We start from the raw sequence: 24,959 nt of genomic DNA on the forward strand, positions 1-24,959 counted from the left end.
AGCAATTCCTTACTACTTAAGGACTCCTCAGACTCCCCTTCCCTGCCTCACATTGGGTCTCCTGCCTGCACTGAATGTTGTCTCTCGTTCCCGGTTCCTGTGTTCCTGATTCTTCATCCAGCCTTGCTTCATCCTGCCTTGCCTTGTCCTACCTTGCCTTCCATCCGTGCCTCGTCCAGCCTTGTCTTCTCCAGCCTTCCCACTCTAACCTTTCTTGTCTAGCCTTGCCCTGACCCTCTTGTCCAGTGTCTTCTTTGTGTCTACATTCACCCTTGGCCTGACTCAACAGTTCTTGACTTCTAGTTTGACCTTACTATGGTTGCCTGCCACCTGGACCTGATACCTTGCCTGGACCTGACCATGATTGCCTGCTGCCTGGACCTGATACCTTGCCTGGACTTGACCACTCTAGTTAGCTGCCTGCCCCAACCTTGGCCTGTTCCAGACACTGTTAATGCCTGCCCTGACCCCAGTGTGCCTCTGGACTGTAGTTATCTTCTTCGCCCTAAGGACCCACCTAAATCCTGCTGGCCACCAGAACACAAGGGCTCAACCTGCAAGGGAGGTGGCTGGTAAAGGTAAAGCTCCAGATTGAACCACTCCAGGGTGTGTTCGCCAACTGCCAGTGTAGGTCTTGTGGGTGAACCCTCGAGGCTATGTCAGTTATGCCACAGCCGGCAGCGATTGCACCGTGACGGTGTGATCACAGATTCTTAAGTCAAAATAAAAATCACTTGAAATCACTTATCACATTGGAAACAATGTTATACATAGGGAATTGGTTCCAGCATTATTGCCCAGTACCCTATTTTCACCAAAATAATCCTGAGTTTTATTACAGAAACCAATTCTGATTAAGTTGGAGGGCTGCCTGTAGATCTGGATCAGATCTGTAGGGATTTTGTGAGACTGGGTGTGCACACCTTAATCCTGAGATTAGATGTCCTCTGTGGCCTGCTGCATATGTATTGCCTTGTTCAACTTTTCCCCATTCATGTGCAGAATAAAGATTAACTGGATCAGAAAGCTGATGTTGTTTTAAAGTTGTCATCTCTCATCTTTTCCCATCTCAGTCCTAATTTTACAGCTTCTCAGTGTCTGAGGAGGGAAGGTGGTGAAGCGGGCTGGCACCACAGCTCACTGGTCATTGTTGGGCTGGGGCTCCTGATGCAGTCGCATGTTCCTCCCCTTGTCAGCAGCTCCTGCATGCTGAGCAGCAGGGGCCCAATTTAGTTGCATTGATGTCAGCGCCTGGTTGCCAGCAGCATCATAAAGTGAATCATACATCTCAAGTATGAAACTGGGTCTAAATTTTGCCATGACATAACTGTGGGATGGCTCTAGTCAGGTGACATAAGATCGAGGATTTCCTGTATTCAAACATGATCTGGAAAGGGGAACAATGAGTGAGATTATCAGATTTGCAGATGACATGAAATTACTCAAAGTTGTTAAAACAGCAGCGGATTGCAAGGAAGTGCAGAAGGACCTTGTGAGATTAAGACCGGGCATCTGAATGACAGATGAAATGTAATGTGGCAAGTGTAAAGTGATGAATCATTCTAAGTACAGGTACATATTAGACATCATCATGCAGGAAGAAGACCTCAGATTCCTTGTGGATAATACATTGAAATCCTCAGCTCAGTGTGCAACATCAATCAAAAAAGAAAATAGAATGTTAGGAGTGATACCAAAAGGAATGGAGAATCAAATGGAAAATGTCATAATGACGGCACCTTGAGTGTTGTGTGCGGTTCTGGTCTCTCCATATCAAAAAAGTCATAGCAGAACCAGAAAAGGAGGGCAGCACAAATGATAAAGGGGATGGAACATTTCCTCTCCGATGAGAGGCTATGTGGGTCAGGGCTCTTCAGCTTGGAAAAAAGGGCGTGAGAGAAGTTTATAAAATCATGAGTGGGGTGGAACAGGTAAATAATAGGAAATTGGTTATTTACCCTTTCAAGTAATATTAAAACATGGGAACTCTCCTTGAAACTAGCAATCAAAGAACTGAAAACAAATCATGGCAAGTAGTTTTTCACTCAATGCACAATCAAGCTGTGGAATCTGTTGCCAGAGGATATAGACAAGAGGCTACCTCAGAGGGGTTTTAAAAGAGGTTTGGACAAGTTCCTGGAGAAAAGTCATAAAACATTATGAGCCAAGGTGACGTGAGAAAGTCATTGCTATCCCTGAGAGTGAGTAACAAGAAATAGAGCTTTTTGGGATCTGTCGGGCACTAGGGACCTGAACTGGGCTTGATGGATCTTGGTCTAAGCCAGCATGGCATTGCTTATGTTCATTCACTAAAAAGGGAGCTTTATTGGTACTTCAGGAAAAGTTCTGTCGGGAGATTTCTTGAAAGCTAAGGTCTGTAAAGGAGTGCTTATATCAAGACCTCCTTAAAAAGCCAGGACCAGACAGTTAGCTTGGTCCATCTTAAGGCACAGCCCAGAACTTTTCTCTGAGAGCAGGCCTAGGAGGGAATGGAGAGGCCCTAGTGTGGAGAAAGACAGATATTCTGCCAAGACTGCGAATGTCAGAAGTCTTGATTTATGCTGCTGAGGTAAGCAGGCTGTTTCTGTTATTGCTCTGCTTCACTGTGAATAAAGCATTTTCTGTGCAGAAAGAATTGGCAACACTGTTCTGTCCTCCAGCCTCCATCTAAAGCCTAAGACTGTTCGCATGGCATCACATTGTCATTATAACACTGGAAGGTGATGTTAACTATAAAAAGGAGGGTCTTTGATAAAATGAGGACATTCGTTAGAAAAAAACTAAAAGCAATTTACAAGGTTAAAAACTTGCAGGTGGCATGGACATTTAAAAATTATCATCCTCAAGGCACAGACAAAATGTATTCCATGCATTAAAAAAGGTAAAAGGAAAATCAAATGACCACCAGTGTGCTTTAACAGTGAGGTGAAAGAGGCAATTAAAACCAAAAGGGCATCATTCAGAAAATAAAAAGCAGACCCAAATGAGGAAAATAAGGAAAAACATAAGCACTATGAAGTCAGATGTGAAAAAGTAATTAAGTAGGCTAAGAGAGAATTTGAAAAGAAGCTTGCCAAAGAGGTAAAAATAAAGTGCTAAAAAAAATTCAAGTACATTCAAAGCAAAAAGTACATTTGAGTCAGTTGGGCCACTAGATGACCACTAGATGACCGAGTAGAAAAGGGGCACTCAAGGAGGACATGAAATTAAGAGAAAATAATACATGAATTCTTTCCTATGTCTTACCGAGGAGGGTATTGGCTTCATACCCACACCAGAAACATTTTTTTTTGTGATTACTCTGAGTGACTAAACAAAATCACTGTGAAACTGGAGGTTGTAATAACTCAGATTGACAGACTAAAGAATAACAAGTCACTATGTCTGCATTGTATTTACCCCAGAGTCCTGAAGGAGCTCAGACTTGAAACTGCAAACCTATTGCTGGTGATTTGCACCCAATCATTTAAAACAGCCATGGTACCAGATGACTGGAAGGTGTCCAACGTAATGCCAGTTTTTAAAAAGGGCTTCAGGGGTGATCTGAGGAACTATACACCAATGAGTCTGACGTCAGTGCTGGGCAAAATGGTAGAAGCTATTCTTAAAATCAAAATTACTGACTACATAGATACACGTGGTCTAATGGGGAGAGTCAACATTGTTTTTGCAAAAAGGAAGTCTTGCCTCACCAACTTGCTAAATGTTTATGAAGGTGTAAATAAGCGTGAACAAAGGTGAGCTGGTTGATATAGTAAATGTAGGGTTTTCAGAAAGCATTTGACAAAATCTCTCATGAGAGACTCCTCGGGAAATTGGGAGGCCATAAGATCGGAGACAGTGTCCTATTGTGGATTGATAACTGGATAAAAGGAAACAGAAGGTAGAGCTAAAAGGTCAGTTTTCCAAATGGAGAAAGGTCATTGGTGGAGTGCACCAGGGGTCTATATTGGGACCGGTGCTATTTAGCATATTCATAAATGATCTAGAGAAAGGAACAAGTGAAGTGACCAAATTTTGCAGATGACATGTAATAGTTTTGAATCATTAAAATAGCAGTGGATGGATTCTGAAAAACTATGGAAGGACTTTTTGAGACTAGGAGACTGGGCATCTAAATGGCAGATGCAGTTTAATGTGGACAAGTTCAAATAATGCACGTAGGGAAAAATAATGCCAACTACATGTATGTGATGCTGGGTTCTATGTTAGGATTCACCATCCAGGAAATAATTTTGGAGTCCTTGCAGCCAATACCTTGAAATCTGTGGCTCAATGTTTCAGCAGCAGTCAAAAAGGCAAATATAATGCTGTGAATTATTTAGAAAAATGACAGAGAACAATTCTGAGAATATCATAATGCCTTTGTATAGCTCCATGGGTAACCACACCTTGAGTATTGTATGCAGCTCTGGTTGCCCTCATCTCAAATAAGACCTGGTGGACATAGACAACTAGTCCTGGGGGAATTCTGCGCTACCGCTGAGCACAGAATTTGCGCAGAATTCCCCCCGCGCACTTCTGCGCGTGGGGGGGGGGGGGGGAATTGCCAAATTCTGTGCAGAAAATGTGAGAGGAGACCCCTGCATGCCGCGAACGGAGCGCACCATTCGCGGCAAAGATTAAGGCCCCGGCGCATCATTTGCACCGAAGATGAAGGCCCCCGGCGCACTGTTTGCGGGGAAGAAGAAGGCCCCCAGCGTGCCGTTTGCGGCAAAGATGAAGGCCCCTGCGAGCCTTGGGACCCGCTCCACTTGCGACGAAGATGAAGGCCCCAGTGAGAGTGAATACACATTGTGTGTGTGTGTGTGTGTGTGTGTGTGTGGAGGGGGAGGGGAGAGGGGTGTGAGAGAAGGGAAGGGGAGGGGGTGTGAGAGGGGGGAGGAGGTGTGAGAGAGGGAAAGGGAGGAGGAGAGAGGAGGAGGGAGGGGTGAGAGAGAGAGCAAGAGCAGGGGGGAGGAAGAGACAGCAGGGGGAGGGTGTGTGAGAGAGATAGCAGGGGAGGTGAGAGTGAGAGTGTGTGGGGTGGTTTGAGTGTGAATGCCAGAAAGAGGGAGTGTGTATATGTGTGAGAGATTGGGAACTGGTTTATATGAAAAAGGGATCGTGTGTATGTGAGGGTGCTAGCCTGTGTGAAGGGATTGTGTATGTGTGAGACAGAGCCTGTGTGAAGGAGTGCATAAGAGAGAGACATAGGTAGCCTGTGTGAGGATGAATGTGTGAAAGAGAAAGGGAGCTTGTGTGGGTATGCAAAAGAGAGGAACCCTTTATGAGGGGATGTGTGTGTGTGCAAGAGAGTGAGGGAGCCTGTATGAGGGTATGTGTATGGTACTAGAGAGAGGGAGCATGTGTGTGAGAGAGGAAGGACAGAGGGAACCTGTGTGAGGGGCAGTACTGAGAATGAGGTCAAACTCTGGGAGTGGCGATAGAGTGGAAGGGGTTAAGCCTAGAGGTGGAGGGGAGAGATACTGGCAGGTGGAGGAGTTGGGGCCTGAGAGGGCAAAGTGGCCATGGAGTAGGGAGAGAGGGTGAAAGAAACACTCTTACAGTGAATTTCTAGGGAAATTCTGCTCAAAATATTTAAAATTCTGCATCTTTCAGTAATAACTTTTTTTCTGTATTAATTTAAAATTTAATTACTTAAAGACTTAAATTACTTAAAGACTGTCATGAAAATTGTGTTATTTTGACCAATATAAAATTTGCAGAATTTTGCAGAATTTAAGTTTTTGTGCGCAGAATTCCCCTAGGAGTAAATATAAAGCAGATGGAAAAGCACCCCTTTATTTATTTATTTACTTATTTGTTTTTATATACTGACATTCAATCGAGATATCTTATCAGTTTACATGAAACTGAAAGGTCAAATAAGACATGGCCGGCTTATTTTTACAGAATAACTTGGAAACTTTACATGGAACTATTAGGTTAAGTAAGGTATGGGCTGCTTATTTTTATAGAGTACCTTAGTAACTTGGTGGCTTGAGGACTTAAACATGATAACTTAATTTAACTTAAACTTAATAACTTAAATAATTTAACAGAAGGGTGCAAATATGTATTAACGGGGAGACTGAAGAAATTATGGAGACATTTGGAAGTTACAGCAAGAGTGGGAAACCGTCTTGTTATAAGGGGCGTAGGGGGGCCCTTTAATGGAAAGGCTTCGGGAAAGGCTAAACAGATTAGGGCTGTTTAGCAATCTGTTTAGCCTGGAAAAGAAATGACTGAGAGGCGATATGATTGAGATTTAAAAAATCATGAGTTGGGTGGAATGGGTAGATATAGGAAACAGCTATTTACCCTTTCAAACAAAACTAGGACTGGAGGCACTCCATGAAACTAGCAGCCAGCAGACCTAAAACAAACAGCAGGATTCATTTTTTCACTCCGCGCACAATCAACCTATGGGAATCTGTTGCCAGAGGATGTGGTCAAGGCGATTACCATGGTGGGGGAAAAGTCAATAAACAGTTATTAGCCAGGTAGCCTTGGGAAATCCAGCGCTTATCCCTGGGAGTGAGATTTAAGATACAGATCAGCTATTGGGGATTTGATGGGTACTTGTGACCTGGACTGGCCACTGTTGGAAACAGGACACTGGGTTTCATGGACCTTGCTCTGACCCAGCATAGCACTTCTTATGTTCATATGCTCTTAGAATTCTGCTTTATTTCCTAAAACTCTATTCATTTTGATTTTATTTCCAACCGATGTATGGCGCTCCAGGACTGATGCAGTGTTTGTACTGATAAATGGCCTGCATTAATATAATACTTGTGGGCAGTGGCTATCCTTCCCATGAATTTTGGCAGCTGTTCAGATACTGTCACCCAGAATCTAAATTTTCTCCATCCTGGTAGGTCTGTAACCAAAACAAAGCAGCTTGTCAATGGCCATTAAATCCGCTGCATTCTTTCAGAGCCTGTTGAAACAGGATGGCTGAACTGTGTTCCTCGAATGATACTGGGTGATGGATCATCCCAGTCAGATGAGGTAGATCAAATGACTGCGCAGTAACGCTTTTATCTTACTGTCTGATCAGGTATTCCTACCAAAAGCTATCTTCCCAAACCTTTGTGACTTAGAAAAAGGCTATCTGAATGTTATTTTTACTAAGATGTTTGGTAGAGGCCATAAGTCTGAGGATGCCACAGGCCACATGAAGTATATATTTCCCCCCTTTTGTCTAATTCTGGATAGGAGTACTATGTTCTTGTAGGTGTAACTATCGAAAGAGATTCAGCATGCACAGATTACTGCTTCAGCATATTAGCTCCTAGCCAAAATATAACTCCATGTGCTAACATCACTGACTGTCTAGTGCCATCCTAGTGGCTCCCAAATTGGTCTGGTTTTCAGGCAAACCCAAAGCTGCAAATCAACTTCGTTCTTAGAGAAATATGTGCAGACTTTCTCATGAATGATCCTTATGGATATCCTGAGAAACTAGACCATTCTCCACAGCTTATTCTGCACTGACCTGATGAAGGGCACATAGAGAACTTGAAAGCTAGTCCACAAATGTATTAGGAGTCTGATAAAAAGGTATCATATACAACTTGACTTTTATTTCCACACATCCAGCCAGACTACATTACACATATTGAAAATGATCCCAGATAATATAGGTAGCCATGACGTCTGGACCATCTCCCACCCTGTTAACAAACAGATCAGAGACCTAACACTATGGCTAAGGTGGACAGCCTCTGATTCTCGCCCAGCCCACCATGATAATAGTGAAGCCAGCTTGAGTCAGGTTGCTGGGCACCCTGCATGTTTGCCAAGCTAGGTTGCCCCCAGTGTGGCTGATGTCCAGCTTAAGCCACGCAGCCTTTTTGAGGTCCCGGCTCCTGCTTGATGACCTGCCACAGCACCACCTTGACTGCAGCTGTGCTGCTCTAAGCACACACCACCTGGAAAAGAGGGGCCCTTATGAGACAGAGCCAATCCCCTCCCTTCCAGGAAAAAGTTCCAAGACTGTATGTTCTTTGTTGCTTATGACCTCTAGGCTCAGGTACCCCTGCTCCAGCTGCAACAAAACACCATAAGTACAAGTTACAAAATTAAGCAATGACTTCAAGCAAAACAGAATAATAGGTCACTAGGAAACACAAGAAAAGCAAAGCAAAAGATCTCTAATTAAACATGAGGGGGAGGGGCTTCATTTCCAGGGTAAACTGGAGAAGCTTAACCACAATCCCACCCAGCTCAGTGAGGAGCAGGCCAGAAGGATGGGGCATGGGTGCTTTGTTAATTTTTTGGCACTCCTGTATCCACGGGCAAGGGAAGCTTTTCAGGTCTTTGAAAACTGATTTGATAAAGCTGGACTTGTAACCTGGAGCCAGGACATGCTCAGCTTTCCGGCAATTAGAATAGAGTACTTGGAAAAGGACTGAATTTTCCGATTCTTTCAGAATTTGCAACATGTGCTATTAAAACAATGCTACTTTGCTTTCTGCAATATATCACATTAATGACGACACTTACTAACAATATTTCAGTGGCTTCCTCTATTTCTCCTTTCCAAAAATACCTGAAATGATAAACAGTGATAAATGTGAAAAACCTGACATCAGCTGGACTGAAATGGCAGTGTAGGTAGTTAGATATGACACATGCGGCATTCATAAGACAAAGGCTTTTGCTACGGGGGTGGTGTATTCTCTTTATCGAATCGGCAGCATACAAAATAAAATGAAAACATTTGTAAAAGACACAATTTAGATGGCCTTGGTATCTCTCGGTTTCCTCCCAGTTCATCTCCCAAAAAAGCCATCACAGAAGAGCGCAATATTCAGTGCCAGATTTAGGCACAAACTACCTAAACTACATTTTAGGGTCTCAGATTATGAGGGGGTCTCTAAACACAAAAGCATTACTAAATTTTAAGTTTTACATTTTTTTTCATAATGCAATGGGGCCTATTAAACGTGACATAGCTTGGGGCCTCGGCATTTGTTTTTTCAGCACCATCATGGAGAAAAAAATTGGCTGTCTGTGTAAATATTATATCAAAGTCTAACTAATTTCCTTTGAAGCATTAATCTGGTTTAATAGATGGATGAGCATTTGCGTCCAAGGTGAAATAAATTATTTAGCATGGTCAACCACACTGCAGCTAGGTGAAGAGGCAACACTTTCCTTTTGGAGCATGATGACCCTGCACTGTCAGAGTTTGTTAAATATCTTACAGATCGGTGGAGGGAGGGGGGTCATTTGTTTTATGGTTACTCTGGAATTCAGTTATATATATGGAAGTACGTGGGTTCAGACATCCAAAGTCATTAAAACCAGCACTGCAACAGTGAACCCAAAGTCAACTGCTCAGCCCTGTCACAGATGCGTACAGAGTTAATGTTGAGCTTGGAACTAGACAGACAGGAAGATAACTTTGTCTTCAAAAAGTATGTATCTCTGTAGCAGGGCTTCCCAAACCTGTCCTGGGGGCCACACAGCCAGTCAGGTATTCAGGATATCTGCAATGAATATGCATGAGATTAATTTGCATAGCATGATCTCATATTCATTGAGGATGTCCTGAAAACCCGACTGACTGTGAGGTCCACAGACAGGTTTTTGAACCCCTGCTCTATAGTTCAATGCAAAAATTACCCTGTGGCCCAGGACAGGCTGATCCATTCCTAATTTTGCCCTTTGGCATGCATGGAAATGCAGGTTTCTTAGGAAAACCTGAACTACAACTCCATGCATGCAATGGGGCAAAATCAGGGCTGACTCGGCCTGTTCTGTTTGACACTCTGCCAGGAGTTGATCTGGGCCCGTACAGCATACCAGCATGTTTTGCTAACCCAGTGACTCAAGGAGACAAGGTGAGGGGGTAGGGAGGGAGAAGAAAGGGGGAAGGAGATGCAGCAGGCAGCACTGTCATCATATCCCATTCAGAATACACCACCCCCGTAGCATAAGCCTTTGTCTTATGAATGCCGCATGTGTCACATCTAACTACCTGCACTGCCATTTCAGTCCAGCTGATGTCAGGTTTTTCACATTTATCACTGTTTATCATTTCAGGTATTTTTGGAAAGGAGAAGTAGAGGAAGCCACTGAAATATTGTAAGTAGTGTCGTCATTAATGCGATATATTGCAGATTTGCAGAAAGCAAAAGTAGCATTGTTTTAATAGCACATGTTGCAAATTCTGAAAGAATCAGCATATTCAGACCCTTTCCAAGTACTCTATTCTAAATAATTGCCAGAGAGCTGAGCTCTGTGTGGGGAACCCTTATGCAAAATCTTTTCTGTTTTATGAGAAATACATGCATTTTATCTCAGAATTCTCTCAAATAAAATATTCATTCCATGGGCATGCTTTACACTGTTGATGCTGGTATGTATTTGCAACGCTAATGGTTAATTTGCAGCGAAAATGGTTAAATTAGCTGTTCTGATTGACTAACTCAGACTTTCCCAGAGTCTATGGTATGGTCCAGGGATGAAGAATTCCAGTCCTCAAGTGCCACAAATAGGCCAGGTTTTCAGGATATCCACAATGAATATGCATGAGATAGATTTGCATACAATGGCAGTAGTGCATGCAAATCTTTTTCATGCATATTCATTGTGAATATCCTGAAAACCTGCCTCTCTGTGGGACTCAAGGACTGGAGTTCGTCATTCCTGGTATAGACTGAGCCAAAGCATAATATACCTTAATCCTTCTCTGCAGAAAGTTTAATTTTATACCAGACATTGAGAGCCACCAGTTCCATAATGACATTGTGCCATGGATGAGCTTTGACTGCAAAATTATCTTTTGTGACATTGGCTTGATTTTCAAGCAAAATTTCATTCCAAAAGAGAAATTGTGCAATTTTTTTATGTCATTAAATTGACTGAATTAAATAATCTAACTTTACTGGGGTTAAGTTTTTGAACAACAATTTTTACTTGTAAATCCATGTTTCTCCTTTTCAAAACTGTAGCTGTGTGCCCTTTTGGATTTTTTTTTTCTTCAGTCCCTGATCTGCTGAGATGGTCTTTGCTTCCATTGCCTACATCTGCTTGAATCTGATCCAGAGTCATTGTCATGTTTCTTTTTACACAATTCTACAATATTCCACCCATGAATAATGTAACCAAATGCATAACAATGTTTAACAGTGAGCACTGACTGGGGAGAGGAGTGGTTCCGTGTCACATTCATCCTGAAGATCAAAAATTGTAAACGTTGAACAAATGTTACCCTGCAGCAGGAGCTCCCCAAACTTTCAGGGTTTCTACTGCTAATTAATGCTGCATCTGCGTTAAAGTTTCAGCTCCTCTGAGGAGATCCAAGATGGCGGATGCATAGTCCGCAGGGTGAACACCATCGGGCTGAATTTTTAAAAAAGAATTACCTGATAACGTTTTTTCCTGAATGGGAAGGAAAAGGAAACCTCGAGCTGGGAACTTCCCTGCAGTACCCGCTCCTGCTACCTTGACTGGCCCGATGGATGCGCACATTCTGCGTAGCAGCCCGATATAGGGGCCTCAGCCGCTGGAGGGAGGGGGAGGGGAATTGGAGCTCCCCTCTCTCCCAGGCTCAATTTCATCCTTGAGCCCCGAAGAGAGAATGCCACCCGAAAATCCTGCCCTCGCCAGGAGCAACCACGAAGTGGAGGGAACGCCGACGGCCCATGCGGCGATTGGGGCGTTTACAGCAGGGTCCATACCGGCGGCATTGGCGGTGGAGAGCCCAGGATACATACTGGGCCAACTGCAGGATATCGAGCAAGGAGCTAGACCTAAGGAACCTGGTCTAGTCAGCAAAGGTACTGTTCCCAAGCAAGTTGGTGGGATTTCAGTTTTAACTTCAGTAACAAGACCTTCTGTTTTCACTTTGGAGAATATCTGGGACGCTATTTTGGAGTTGAAAGCTTTGATAACTCAGCAAGTTTCTATTTTGACCCTGAAATGTGGGGACCTGGAGGGTAAAATGACTGAGATAACTAATATGACTACTGAACACGAACAACAATTAATTTCGGTGAGGGTTCAATCTAACTCTGTACAACAGACGCAAACAGCATTAATAAAGGAAAATATAAATTTGAACATGAGGATAGAAGCGTTAGAGAATTCTGTAAGAAACAGGAACCTCAGATTAATAAACTTCCCAAAATTGCCGCTAATTCCTCCCAGGGAGATGTTTAAGAGGTACCTGGTAGAGGTATTGAAGGTTCCAGAAAATGTGATCCCTCCGGTTTCAAAAATATATTACTTACCACAGTTAAAAAAGGCTCCTGAGAACCAACGTGGAGAGCAGGTCGATGATGAGGTGTTTACACCATTAATACCAGTGAGCGAGCCTACTTTAGATGTGTCTGCACTGCTGGAGACTTCTGATTCAGAGATGGCTGTACCCGCTACTTTAATTGTAACCTTAACTCTAGAACCAGATAAAGAATGGTTATTAAAATTGTATTTCCGTCATAGAACCGAGCAGTTCCTACACCACAGGGTTAAAATATTTCCAGACGTTGCCAGACAGACTAGGAAGAAAAGAAAACAGTTTTTGTTAATGCGAACACAAGTGCAACAAATTGGGGAGTATTTTTTCTTAAGTTCCCATGCAAATGCATGATTAAATATCAAAATAAATCTTATGTTTTCTATGATCCTCCCCAACTTACCCAGTTTTTGGTTGGGAAAACACAACCTACTGTACCTGATGGGAATCCTTAGGTATAATAATCCTTGCTTATCTCAATATATAAATGGCTGTTATTGTGACTATTGCTATTCTTATAAATATTTTCTTTAGGTTGAGAGATGGATCTTCTCTATTTTGAGGACTTGAATTTAAAGATAGAGAGTAAATTTGTACTGTATGTATGGTATATGTTTAAAAATATTTCTTTGATAATATGGAGATACTCTCATATCTTTTACTATTTTTCTGTTAAGATGTAATGTCTTGTATAATTGAAAATTGCATAAATAAAAAATTAAAAAAAAAAAAAGTTTCAGCTCCTCTGACCCTAGGCAAAGCATTCTTAATGCCCTGTCCAGGGGGATTATTGACCAAATTCTGTTGTCTTTAATTTTGATAAAGATGCTGGAATATTTCAAGGAGCTAGTCAAGGCATTGGAGAAGAAACATGTTTATTGTTGTATGGCAGGGCCATCAAGTTTCCCATGGATCTGCATTCAGCAAGCTCCCTGAGGAATTCAGAGGCTTTCATATCACCAGTATGAGCATGGACTCCCTTCTAATGGTCATTTCCTGCAGGGAAGGGTTGTAACATCCCTTTTGTTTTATTTGACAACTGGCAAAGATGAGGACTTCAAAGATATATGAATTATCAGATTATGTCAGATGAGCGCTTTTACTCATTTTTTGCCTTTTCATGGTTTATTCCCTGAATCCAATTTTTTTCTGTAACTCCTGGAACAATAAGCATGCACACAGTTTAGACTGATGGAGAATTTTAATTTTCCTTTTTTTTTTGGGGGGGGGGGGGCATCAAAAGCTAAAAAGACACACAAAAACCAGTGGACAATATACCATTAAGCTACATGAAACCAACACACAACAGAGCATTAAAGATTGTATAAAACCCAATAGCTTCTTGTGGATCTAGGCAATGTTAATCCTAATCATAAGGCTAGCAGTTATGCACAGCACCTTATCCAAACTGGGTCCTAACATGCTTTCTAATATTTCAGGGACGTATATACAGCCACTTGTGTGATAACATGTGTCACTTACAGTTGACACCCAACCTATATGATGAGCTTCCATAGTGGAGAAGGGGAGGAGAGTGGAAGGAGTGATGATGATGTTGATATCCTTTTGCACTTGGGTTGACTAAATTATGTTTTTATTGGTTGCATTTTACTCACATTGTGAACCATTTTGGGTTGGTCTTTAAGAAGACAGTAAAGTATAAAAATTGAAATAAATGAGTTGAAGCACAAGGAGAGAAAATGACCTGTACATTAGCTTCGCCACTTTTAGGGAATGTCCCTCTACATTGTCCTTTATGGTTCAAACCCTTCTTTTTTCACTGTATTCCTGGTTCATTGTGCTAAGCTGAGCTGTATCTTCCAAGTCCTCAGGACTCGTCAATCATTTCTTGTGGTGTTCAAGCTATTTCCAGAGACTGAAGGGGCAGAGCAGGTTCTTCATTCTTTGAGGAAAACTCTTAAAAATGTCATTCATGTTCCAGAAGTCAGATCTATTTAAAAATGTCTCCTTCAGTCCAGTCACCAGGAGCACTGGTGACTAGAAAACTGCTGGTATAAGTTGGACACTTTCCACCTAAGTTTGATTTCTTTATAATAGCTCCATCCATCCTTTTGAAATTCCTGAGTTTATTAGTCTTGTCATCGATCACGGAAACCCTGTTTATTTGAAATGGATTGAGGAAAGTGTTTCTAGCAAGTGATCAGACTGCAGCATTCATCCCAAGGAAGGAAGGGGAAGGAACTCATGTTTGGAAATGAGAAATTACTACTTACCTGATAATTTCCTTTTCTTTAAGACAGATGAATCTAGAATAAGTGGGTTATGCATTTCTACCAGCAGATGGAGACTGAGCAAACTGATGTCACAGTATATATACCCCATGCAGTGACCTCAGCCTGCCAGTATTCCCTTCAAAAGCAATTATGGACAGACTAACAAAACTTGATTAAACAGATATCCATTTCAATACTCAGTCAACAGACAACACTGAGCTCAGCCAAGAATGTATTAACACTAGAGATGTGAATCGTGTGATCGATCGTCTTAACGATCGATTTTGGCTGGGGGGGGAGGGAATCGGATCGTCGCGGTTTTGTTTTTTTTTAAATCGTGTAAATCGTAAATCGGGGGAGGGCGGGAAAACCGGCACACTAAAACAAGCCTAAAACCCACCCCGACCCTTTAAAATAAACCCCCACCCTCCCGAACCCCCCCCCCCAAATGTCTTAAATTACCTGGGGTCCAGTGGGGGGGTCCCGCTGTGATCTTCCACTCTCGGGCCACGGGTGCGTTAATAGAAATGGCGCCGGCGCTACCTTTGCCCACATCCCTCGACCTCCCATGGAGCAGGACAAATGTCAGAATGGCGCACTGAGCATGGAGACCGGGGGAAGGAGGAAGCCCTATTTTTTATTTTTTTTAAAACTTACCTGAGCTTGTCCTTACCTGGCTGAGTACAGAAATGGTCTCCGGCTGTGGGGGGAGAGGGCATAGGCTGTCACTGCCTGCACCCGCTGCCTTTCAGCTGCTTAGCAGCTAAGTCCACACCAGCTGAAAAACCAGCTACTGGACCAAGGCACTCATTTGAGGGACCATGGAAATCACCTCAGGAATTCTCAACTGGGGGAGGGACCTTCTGGTATCACCGCAGGAGAGCAGGGCAAATTTATTTTACTTATTTCTCCTTCTTCAAATCAAAATAATCCCCAGTAGGGAGATGCACGTCCACCATCTACTGGAGATGGAGCATACTGGCAGGCTGATGTAACTGCAGGGGTATATATACTGTGACGTCAGTTTGCTCCGTCTCCATCTGCTCGTAGAGGTGCATAACCCACTTGTTCTGAATTCATCTGACTGGACACTAAGAAAATCTAGGCTTCCTCAGGCTGAAGATTTTATGGCTTGGAATACAGACACCAAATAGGTGTGTCATGCACCACCTAAGCCAGTGCTGCTATTCCCAGAATTGTTTGGAAGAGGCTCATTTGTAGATAACTCACTAGTTGGCAGCATGTGCCGTGTACTACCTGAGCCAGGTCCATCTTGATGAGCTGGTTTGATCCTTGTTTTCCTTAATACCGTCCTGCTGCATGCTGGGACTCGAAGTACTGTTTCTGAGCAAAAGATTGTAAGTGGGAATGAGGCTTCAGATAACCACGAGGCTTGGTGGCAGCACCGCACACAGACTGAAATTTAAAGAAGAGCTCATCTTGGCGGAAGTGTTTTGGAGGATCAGCAACTGGATGGCATAGCCCTAGTCAACATTTTTCCTCCTCTGCTGTGGGGGTTTGAGTAGAAGGTTTTAATAGATAATGCCCCACATGATTTTATGCAGCCTGCAGTTTTATCTTTGCAGAATACAGGTAAAAACCTCCCTCCTCTCTCCCTGCTAAGCAGTGCAGACTGTCTTCCACTACATTCTTGTAGATGACCAAATATCAGGCCACGCTGTTAAATGATCTGAGACAGGTCTTGATTGATGCTTTGACTGGAAAATATAATAAAAATATACATACCCACATTTCTTGATAGATTTCACACTGAAGAGAACTTGGACTGAGAGTAGGAAATTGATTTTACATTGTCTGTTTACTTTTTTTTTTGGAATGGCAAATCTTCTTGCCATGACATTTTGCACCCCAATGATATAAAATTGTTAAAAAAAAGAAACACCCCAAAACCTTGTATTATATTCCATTGTATACTACTGAACCTTCTACTCAGTTTTATCGTGTTATATTATATGGGGCAAATCTTTAAAGGTACGCATGCGCGCAGATTTGTTCGCGCAACCTGGCACGAACAAATCTATGCCCGATTTTATAACATACGCGCGCTGCCGAGCACATGTTATAAAATCCAGGGTCGGCGCGCGCAGGGGGGTGCACAATTGTGCAACTGCGCATACCGAGCCGAGCAGCCTGCCTCCGTTCCCTCCGCCTCCCCCCACCTTCCCCTGTCTAACCCACCCCCAGCCCTACCTAATTCCCCCTCCTAACCTTTATTGAAGAATTTACGCCTGCCTCTGGGCAGGCGTAACTTGCGCGCGCTGGCTCTCCACCCCGGCATGGCGGCAGTGCCGGAGGCCTCGGTCCTGCTCCCGGCACGCCCTCTTTTGCAAGCCCCGGGACTTACGCGTGTCCCGGGGCTTGCGGGCACCACCGAGCCTATGCAAGATAGGTTCGGCGCACGCAGGAGGAGGCAGGGGTAGGTTTTTGGGGGGTTGCACGCATATCTTACGTGCGCAACGCTTTGAAAATCTATCCCTATGCATTTAGTGAAGCTCAAATCTGTACAACTGATATTGTAGGAAAAGAGTCACATTTCCTTACTCACTCAAGCCAGAGAAATCTATTCTATAGAATAATTAGGGGGTGCCATTGCCCCCTCCCAGTGCAACCACTGGGCCAAAGCAGAATGGCTGCCTCCTTCTCTATAATACATGGGCCAAAGAGTTGCTGTTGCTTCTACTGCCAGCCTTTCTCCCTTCCCTGGCATGGCCAAAGAGTTGGGGTTGTGCCCCCACGCTGTCCTGCCTCCCCCCATTCCATAGGGCCAAAGAGTAGCTACTATGTTTGCTTCCCCCACATACCGCCACTCCTGCCACAGTAACATCACCAGCCAGAGAGCAGCACAGGGCCCGTTACTTCTAAATGCCATTTCCTGTAGTCAATACATTGCTCAAAACTGAGTGGTGTGGGAGAGAAAGGCGTTGACAGCAGGAAGCAGTGTTTACAAGCACTGGGTCCAGTGCTGCTGTCCTGTATGTGAGCCTGTCGAGAGGCCAGCAGCAACTCTCTGGCCCGCTGAGCCATGGGGGGAGGGGGAAGGGAGCAGCACTCTTTGCCCTTGTTGTCTTGATGGAAGGTGGAGGGATGAAGATGAGGTTAGAAGGTTTTGGTGAGCAGGAATGGATGGTGATGGAAAAAATGATTGGGAGATGCAAGATGAAGAAGAGGATAGGGAAGGAAGGTTTGAGGGATCAGGGATAGAAAGTGAGAGAAAAAAGGAGTAGGGAGCTACAAGGTGAAGGAAAGCAGAAGGCTAGAAAGAGGCAGGAATAGTTTTGAAGTTCAAAGGGAAAGGAAATAGCAGGAATTGAGCCAGGAAAGAACTGTGACTGGGGGACTGAGTGGGGATGAGAAAGTAGGGGTGTAGAGAATTTAGCGAAGGCTGGGGCAGGGTTGAGAGGCAGAGGAAAGGGGCTATGGAGATGAGAGATGATGCCAAAGGGGGAAAAGCTGAGGATGGGGTGAAATAGGAAATAGAAGCAGGGGAGGGGATGACGTAAGAAGCTGAGGTTGATGAGGGGGTGAGGGCAGTGGAGGTGGTGAGTTCAGAAGGTAGAAATCAGGGTCTAGGGAGTGAATAAAAGGCAAGAGAAAGAAATAGGCTGAGGAAAAAGTGAAAGATGGGAAGGCTGGAAAAACAAAAGATGGGGGAATGGGAAGGCTGGGAAAGGGTGAGAGTGGAAGATGGAATGATAGTAGGTAGGCAAGAGGTGAAAGGAATCAGGATAAGGATCGGGTAGGACAATGAGCATAAGAAAAAGAGGTGGGATGGTGGAGATAGGGTGCAAGGCAAAATGGATATGGGGAGGGTGCAAGACAAAAGCTGTGGAAGACAGCAAGGAGGGAAAGGTAAAGAGCAGGGATGGGATAGGATAGCAATAGAGGAGTTGACAGGAGGGAATGGGAGAACTTGGAAGAGGGTGATAATGAAAGAAAATGGTTGGAGAATGAGTTAGAGTTGGGATAATTTAGTAGTAGGATTGTAAAGAGCCAGAAAGAAGTTGGCTGTTGGGAGTTAGGACAAGGGAGCCAGATGGCTAAAATTAGAGGGCTAAGAGGGGAAATAAAGGGGAGAGTTTGGAAGGTGTAGGGCTGAGACAGGGAGAAAGAGGGATGAAATCTAACTGTGAGCAGATAGAGAAACAGAAATAGAGAGTAATGGAGAAAAAATAGATGAAAGAGAAGCATCAGAATCAGAGGGAGAAATGTTGGGGAAGAATGAAGAAAACTGGAAGAAAAACAGAAAATGGAAAGAGACCCTGGAAAAGGAGTTAGGAGAAGACCAATAATCATAAAGCAGAAAAAGAGAAACCTGGAACAATTAGAAATTAATTAGAAAATAAAATGACCATAGAACAAAGATAGAAAAATTATTTTTACTTTAATGACTGGAATATGTCAGCTTTGGGAATATGCATCACTTATATCTTTGTATTCTCCACAGTTCAGGAAGAAATACATTTCTGTTTCTCCAGTGTTGCACTACATGCAAAGTCTTTTTTTGGGGTTTCCAGTTCAGTCTTTGGGGCCTATGAACTAAAGATTTTCTCTCATTTTGTATACATGGAAAAATACTTAGTACATAGTATCCTGTGCTTGCATATTTTTTTTTTCTAATTTGTGGTCACTTATTCTGTATTTGGTGAGAGCCTGTGTTCTTCATGTGTGATTGTGAGGGATTATGCTAGCTTATAGTTTCTATGTATGGATCTGTAGTAATCCAGCTTGTTCTGTTTTTCCAGTAGGAAGTATATTAAAATATTTCCAGTGTTGCCTTCTAATAGATAGGATTGTTGCTGTTTGAGTCATGGGACTTAGTGTTGCTATGACAGATTTTCTATATAGATTGCTTGACTTTTTGTAGGGTTTTGTTTTATTTCACAAAGTGACTTGATAGTAGAGGGAGTCTGTGTTGCTTTTCTAAAAGCAACATGAGAATTAATTGTTTAAGTATGGTAAGGTATAAGGGGAAAACTTCCTAGTTCAGCTTTGTACCTACAGGGGGAATTTCTGTGGATGCAGTGTACATTTATAGAACTCAAGGTGCAGGGTATATACTGGAGTTCTTTTCGAGCTTAAACAGACCCCAAATTTCATTGGTGGATGGCTATTTATTTTATGTTATCAAAACTTCCAGGGCAAGGAGTAATTGCTCCAACAGTGCCTGGGGTGGCAAATACCTAAATTTGTCATGGGGGGGGGGGGGGGGGAATCCTGGCAAAGATGCAGATAGTGGTGCGAGTGAAGCCAGTCTTTTTTTCCCAGTGGGGGGGAGGGGGTGGCAGAGGGAGGTGCCAATTTCAGTTTTTGCATAGTGCGCTGCTTAGTAGAATCTGTCCTGATTGCCCTATCTGGAAACTGCTGTCCTCAGCCCAGGTAAAAGGATGTATGAACACATATCCGTATCGCATGTACTTTTAGCCACAGAAAAAAGGGGCATTTCTCTGGGTGGGTTTAAGTCAGGGGAGTAAAACAGTGTGAGTATTTGGTATTTCTAAGGGACATACACTATTTTACCTTTCTTGACTGTGAGTATGCAATAGCTGGTGCAAAGTATCCTGGGGCTTTTGGCATGCATACTTTATGCTAATTTTCAAAGATAACCTACCCAATTAGTTTCTCTTTTAAAAAAAAAAAAGTGCAAAGCACGTGTGTGCTAAAAGCCCTTGGGTACTTGCCCCCATGATAAATAATCTAAACCAAATACCACAACTCAACACAAGAACATTGCTAAGGGATTTTTATGCAAGGATTTTTTGCATCTTGGCATTTTTGATGTTTAGTTTTGTAGAACACAGCTCTTAAAAACACAGGCTCAGCTAGCATTTATTTCAGAGGAGAAGGAAGCATGCAGCAAAAGAGTAATGTGTATTGGGACCAGCATGCTGGATGGCCTGAGAGGCAGGGAAGGAGAATCACAGATTTCAGTTTAGGAGAATCCAAGCCCCAAAAATGCTCGACACAGCTTGGTTCCCAATAATTTATTCATTTGTTTTTCCTGCTTTCATGAAGTTGCATGTTGACATTTTATCCTCCTTCTCTATGTCAACCTCTACCAAAATATACAAGAACAGCAAGAAATATCAGTCAGTATTAAGCAAAATAATAAAATAATAAAAAAGATTGGTTTAGCTGTTACATATCATGTAATACAATCAGAAAATAGGCTTCTTTTACTGTGTCCAAAAGCAGCAATAAAAAAAAAAAAAGAAACTGAAACTCCATCTGTACTGGACAGGGTTGCAGACCATTATTTTAATGGAATGCACAGATTTCTTTTTAGGCACTTTTAATTCATTTTGTGTTTGTCTCTTGTTTCTGTTACTGAGATTCTTAAATGTCACCTGGAATGGCGCTATTTTTCATCAAACCAACTGAGGTCTGCCGTCTTTCACGCCTAAGGCACTGTAATATTAGCATAGCTCTGGTCCAGGCCCTGATTGTCAAAAAAGAAAATATATATAGAAAGACGTGCAAACAGAAAGAAGTTTCCAGAATGGCTGTGTCTTCTATATGAACAGCAATAAGGAAGAAGGTGCACAGGATCCCCAGGGGTACGATGTGTAGCGGGTTAGGAGTCCTCAGCTGTAGTTTTAGTGGCCCTTCAAAAGGGTTTCAGAGTAATCAAAGTATGGAAATTAACCCAGTAGCCCACACATATGCAAATATATCTCAAGCATATTCATTGTAACAAGCAGACCTATTCAAGAGCCATTTGTGAGGCAATGTCTCAGCTCAAATCAGGTTTAGAGATAGCTCTGCTGATCGGCTAAAAGTGCCCACTCTGTAGACGCTTGGTTATCTTTCCTCAGCTGTGGTTGTCCTCTTTCACTATGAGAGAGGGTTCATTATGCACTAAGTTAGGACCAAGTCTGTTACAAATTTGGCTACCTCTGGTCCCACATCTGACCAAGAAAATGAAGACTACATGTACAATGTCATCCTTGAAACAAGGGAGACATTTACAGCTGGCCATAGGGATTTGGCCAATCTATGCTGGAGTACAGTAGATAATGGCAGAAAATGATTCATTGGCCCATCCAGTCTACCTAGTTATGCTGATGTCTGAGGACCTGTGAATCGACTGTGGAGGACCACGCAGTTTTGAAAGGGATGGCACAGTGCCATGACATACTGTGAGAATTAAACTTTTACCTCTCAGTTTTCCAGTTTCCTCTCTCTCTCTCTCTCCTACTGCAACACCTATCTTAACCACATTCCCTTATCATGGTACTACCTTACCACTATCTCTCACCTGGGCTTTGTGATTCTCTTCTTACACTACAAGAGTTTCAGAATCATTTGTGTCTGTGTATTGTGCTCCTGGTCCTAGTGCCTATCTCAATGACTTATTCCATTATGTCAGGTACTACTCAATGAATTGGAGAAGGCTAGCCCATAGAGTTTGATGACGTACTATCCATTGAATTCTGGGATTTTTGACCCTGTTTTCCATAATATCTGAATACGAGATGAATGTTACTATCCCAGTCAGGATTACTTTTCCCCCAAGAATCTGGATTGCTCAGTGCAATACAAACAAGGCCGGAAGAACAAATCATTGCTCCCGCAACCCATGAAACAGATTTTCCCCCTAGTGATGAGTCTTTTTCGGCCCAGTTTTTCAGCTGGCCCTGAAACCATTCAAAGTCACTATTCACATTTAAAATATAAATAATCTGGAGGATGAAATAGCAAAGGGAATTTGTTTTTTTTTTTTTTAATGAAACGCTTCTGTAGGGATCAGCTTACCACCTGACATTTTATGTTGTGGCAAGACATTCTCTGAAAAAGAAGGAAGTTCAAAGGGAGAACTCCTGCTTCCAAAACCTAACATCCCAGAACTGGGAGAAATCCGTAGGGGTGGAATTTAAAGTTCCCCACTAACTTGTACAGAAAGCTACCAATGATACATTTTTGTGTGTGGATATTTTGGAAATAGAAGGACAGAGAGGCCTACATATATGTCACTTCTGGCATGGTAAAACATATATGATAAACTTGGTGGCTCTCCATGCTGACCAATAACACTAAAGTATGGTAGAACATTATGAGCTGAGCTATACTACTCTATGGCACACTAAACAGTAGCCTCTTCTGCAAATATTTTTCCACTGGTGCTACATTTTTTGAACAGATTGGATTGCTGTGGATTCCCATGATTACTCTCAGCAGAGAGTGCAGCAACATCCCAGGCATTCCTTGACTGCTACTTATTTGATGCAAAATCACATAAGTCAACTCTCTAAATATCAAACATGGATCTAACACACAATATATGAAACTGGGGGTTCAAGCCAAATGTTCAGAAACCTCACGCCTGGTCCCTTTGTCAGAGGAATCCTCGCATTCAAGTGTCTGATCATATCGAGACACAAATGTTTCCCCTAATATCATACTAATTTTTGTTTGATTGGGTTTTTTAAAATTAATTTCTCCCCTCATTACGTCTCTTTTTTAAAAATATTTGTACTCTGTAAGCAGAGCAGATGGCAAACACCTCGGGCATCTTTTTATTAGTACACTACAGCAGAAGACTGAAGTCAGGTATTCATTCACGGCTTCCAGGGCCACAGATGTGGTGTCCTCACCCAGAGCCTGCCCAGCCTGTCAGAGTTGGGCAGATGGCAAAGGGCAAACTATAATGTCACTTTTGGCCATTGGATGACCTGATCATTTGAATATCAAATAGAGGAGATGGTTTCTAAGGACCTGACTATGCCTTGCTCTTAAATCTCTTTCTTCAGACCTTCTTACACTCCACCTGCTGCAGAAGAGCTAGCGGCTGTATGGAAAGGTCATTTCTCCCATCTGTCTGAACTTTCAAACACAGCCCAAATAGCATTAACTGAGCCCCCAAAATAGGAAAACTGCTCCTATCCATTCCCTTTCCTCCTTTTGGTTAGGTAACAGATTATGTTAGGATTTTTACTGTCTAACCATTTTTACAAGAGCATTTGTTTTCCTATCAGTATGGGGTGGTGCCCTCCCATTCCACCAAGTACTGGACTTTTCCCTCAGGTGTCACCCTTCGGGCCAGTACCTGGTACTTCTCGCCACAGGCCAGCCTCCCCGCTGCTCCAAAGTAGTTAGTGATGGAGGATTTCAGGTGGGAGAGGGATGAGTCGTCCTCACTGATGCTCTCAAAGGTGTGGCTGTCGATGCCATTGTCCTGGTGATCTGGCATTCCCTTTGCTTCCATGGTGTCCGGGGTGGAGCCGTTCTGTCTGCTGGTGTGATCCAAGGCCCTTTTTTTCGCCCCCACCAGTGGGTACTCTTTAGCTGCCAGCTTCCTCTTCCGGCTTCCCATGTTCCTCCTGAAGAACAAACAGAAGAGTCCCTCAGCTGCACACCCAACCATGATCCCCACTCAGTTTACAATGACAGAAGCCCAGGTGAACCATGCGATTAGGTAATGCATTTATCCTACAGGCAGACAAAGAAAGAGTGGGTGAAAGAGATAAACAGAGTGAAAGAGGGTCCCTTATGTACATAAGCAAGCTGATAAACAGGAATAGATATAAGATAACAGAGCAGACGGGAGGAGCTGGATGTCAACGTTTCTGATGATTAGGAGGGTATATGCTCTGCATGGATAGTTAGATTGAATGTTGTCATAGGTTCTATATAGAATCTGGAGAAATAAAAGAGTAAAACATAAACACAGAAGAGAAAGCCTGAAACAGACACAGAGTAGAGTTGTAGGTATCCAGAGAGGTTACTTCAAAGGCACTCAGATAGGCAGTTAGTATATTTCTGCAAAGCCCTAGGAAGGCAGTGTGGGATGCCCTTCTTGGGACAATCCCACTGAGTGGCTAGAGATGTGCAGTCATTTAAAATAACATTTATTTTGTGTCATTGGCAAACCAAAATGACAAAAATGTGACAAAATATTTTGTGCTAAAGCACATAAATGAAAGAGAAAAAGATGCAAAAAAACCCCCAAACAAACAGTAAAAGAAAAACAAAAGGTATTCCCCAGCATGCCCCTGTCTATTGCTTTTGTCCTCTTACCTTGATTTGTAGGATAGGCTTGTCGATGCAGAGCCTGATGTGCTGGCTGCATCCGTGGAGTCCAGATCGGAAATGAATGGCTGCCCTGAGCTTGCACTGCAAGGGAAGCATGAAAAGGCTATTGCCCAAGCTCTACAAGGAGACATATTGTTGTATTTGTTGTAAACCTCTTTGATATTATTTGATAGGCAGCAAATAAGTCAAACAATAGATCCACTCCTGCCCTTACAACATACATAGGATCTCCTGCCCATTCTATTCAGCAAAAACATGCACCATTCCCTGTCTATTCTGGATGCTGTTTCAGGAGCCACTACTAGCAGGAGTAAAAGGGCTTCTGTAAGGCTTATTTCAGAGAGAGAGAGAGAGAGAGAGAGAGAGGCAGGCAGACTGGCCATAATAGCATGTCCTGTAGATAGGTATTTGTATCCCTAGGATAGGCCCACCTAGTAACT

The 24,959-nt window shown here is 43.0% G+C and overlaps 2 protein-coding genes across 9 annotated transcripts in view; one reads left to right on the forward strand and one right to left on the reverse strand.

Moving 5' to 3' along the window:
• The window catches only part of LOC115096477, a 31,308-nt gene extending 18,361 nt beyond the window's left edge, over positions 1 to 12,947 (forward strand). The window contains exons 1-3 of one of the 2 annotated variants that reach the window (XM_029611128.1): positions 8,030 to 9,410; positions 10,039 to 10,080; positions 10,983 to 12,947. In XM_029611128.1, the coding sequence (XP_029466988.1) occupies positions 11,579 to 12,589 (1,011 nt within the window). In that variant the 5' untranslated portion in view covers positions 8,030 to 9,410; positions 10,039 to 10,080; positions 10,983 to 11,578 and the 3' untranslated portion in view covers positions 12,590 to 12,947. Of the gene's footprint in view, positions 1 to 8,029; positions 9,411 to 10,038; positions 10,081 to 10,982 lie in introns of those variants that run through there. The other variant, XM_029611127.1, reaches the window with a different exon arrangement.
• The window catches only part of PHF19 (PHD finger protein 19), a 67,746-nt gene continuing 50,338 nt past the window's right edge, over positions 7,552 to 24,959 (reverse strand). For 5 of the 7 annotated variants that reach the window (XM_029611122.1, XM_029611120.1, XM_029611123.1 and 2 more), the window contains 3 exons: positions 24,505 to 24,600; positions 23,534 to 23,807; positions 7,552 to 8,035 (listed from right to left, as the gene is read on the reverse strand). In XM_029611122.1, the coding sequence (XP_029466982.1) occupies positions 7,937 to 8,035; positions 23,534 to 23,807; positions 24,505 to 24,600 (469 nt within the window). In that variant the 3' untranslated portion in view covers positions 7,552 to 7,936. Of the gene's footprint in view, positions 8,036 to 12,230; positions 12,395 to 20,456; positions 23,808 to 24,504; positions 24,601 to 24,959 lie in introns of those variants that run through there. The other 2 variants (XR_003858086.1, XM_029611126.1) reach the window with 2 other exon arrangements.

This window comes from Rhinatrema bivittatum, chromosome 8 (assembly GCF_901001135.1).
Source record: "Rhinatrema bivittatum chromosome 8, aRhiBiv1.1, whole genome shotgun sequence".
NCBI classification, from domain to species: domain Eukaryota; kingdom Metazoa; phylum Chordata; class Amphibia; order Gymnophiona; family Rhinatrematidae; genus Rhinatrema; species Rhinatrema bivittatum.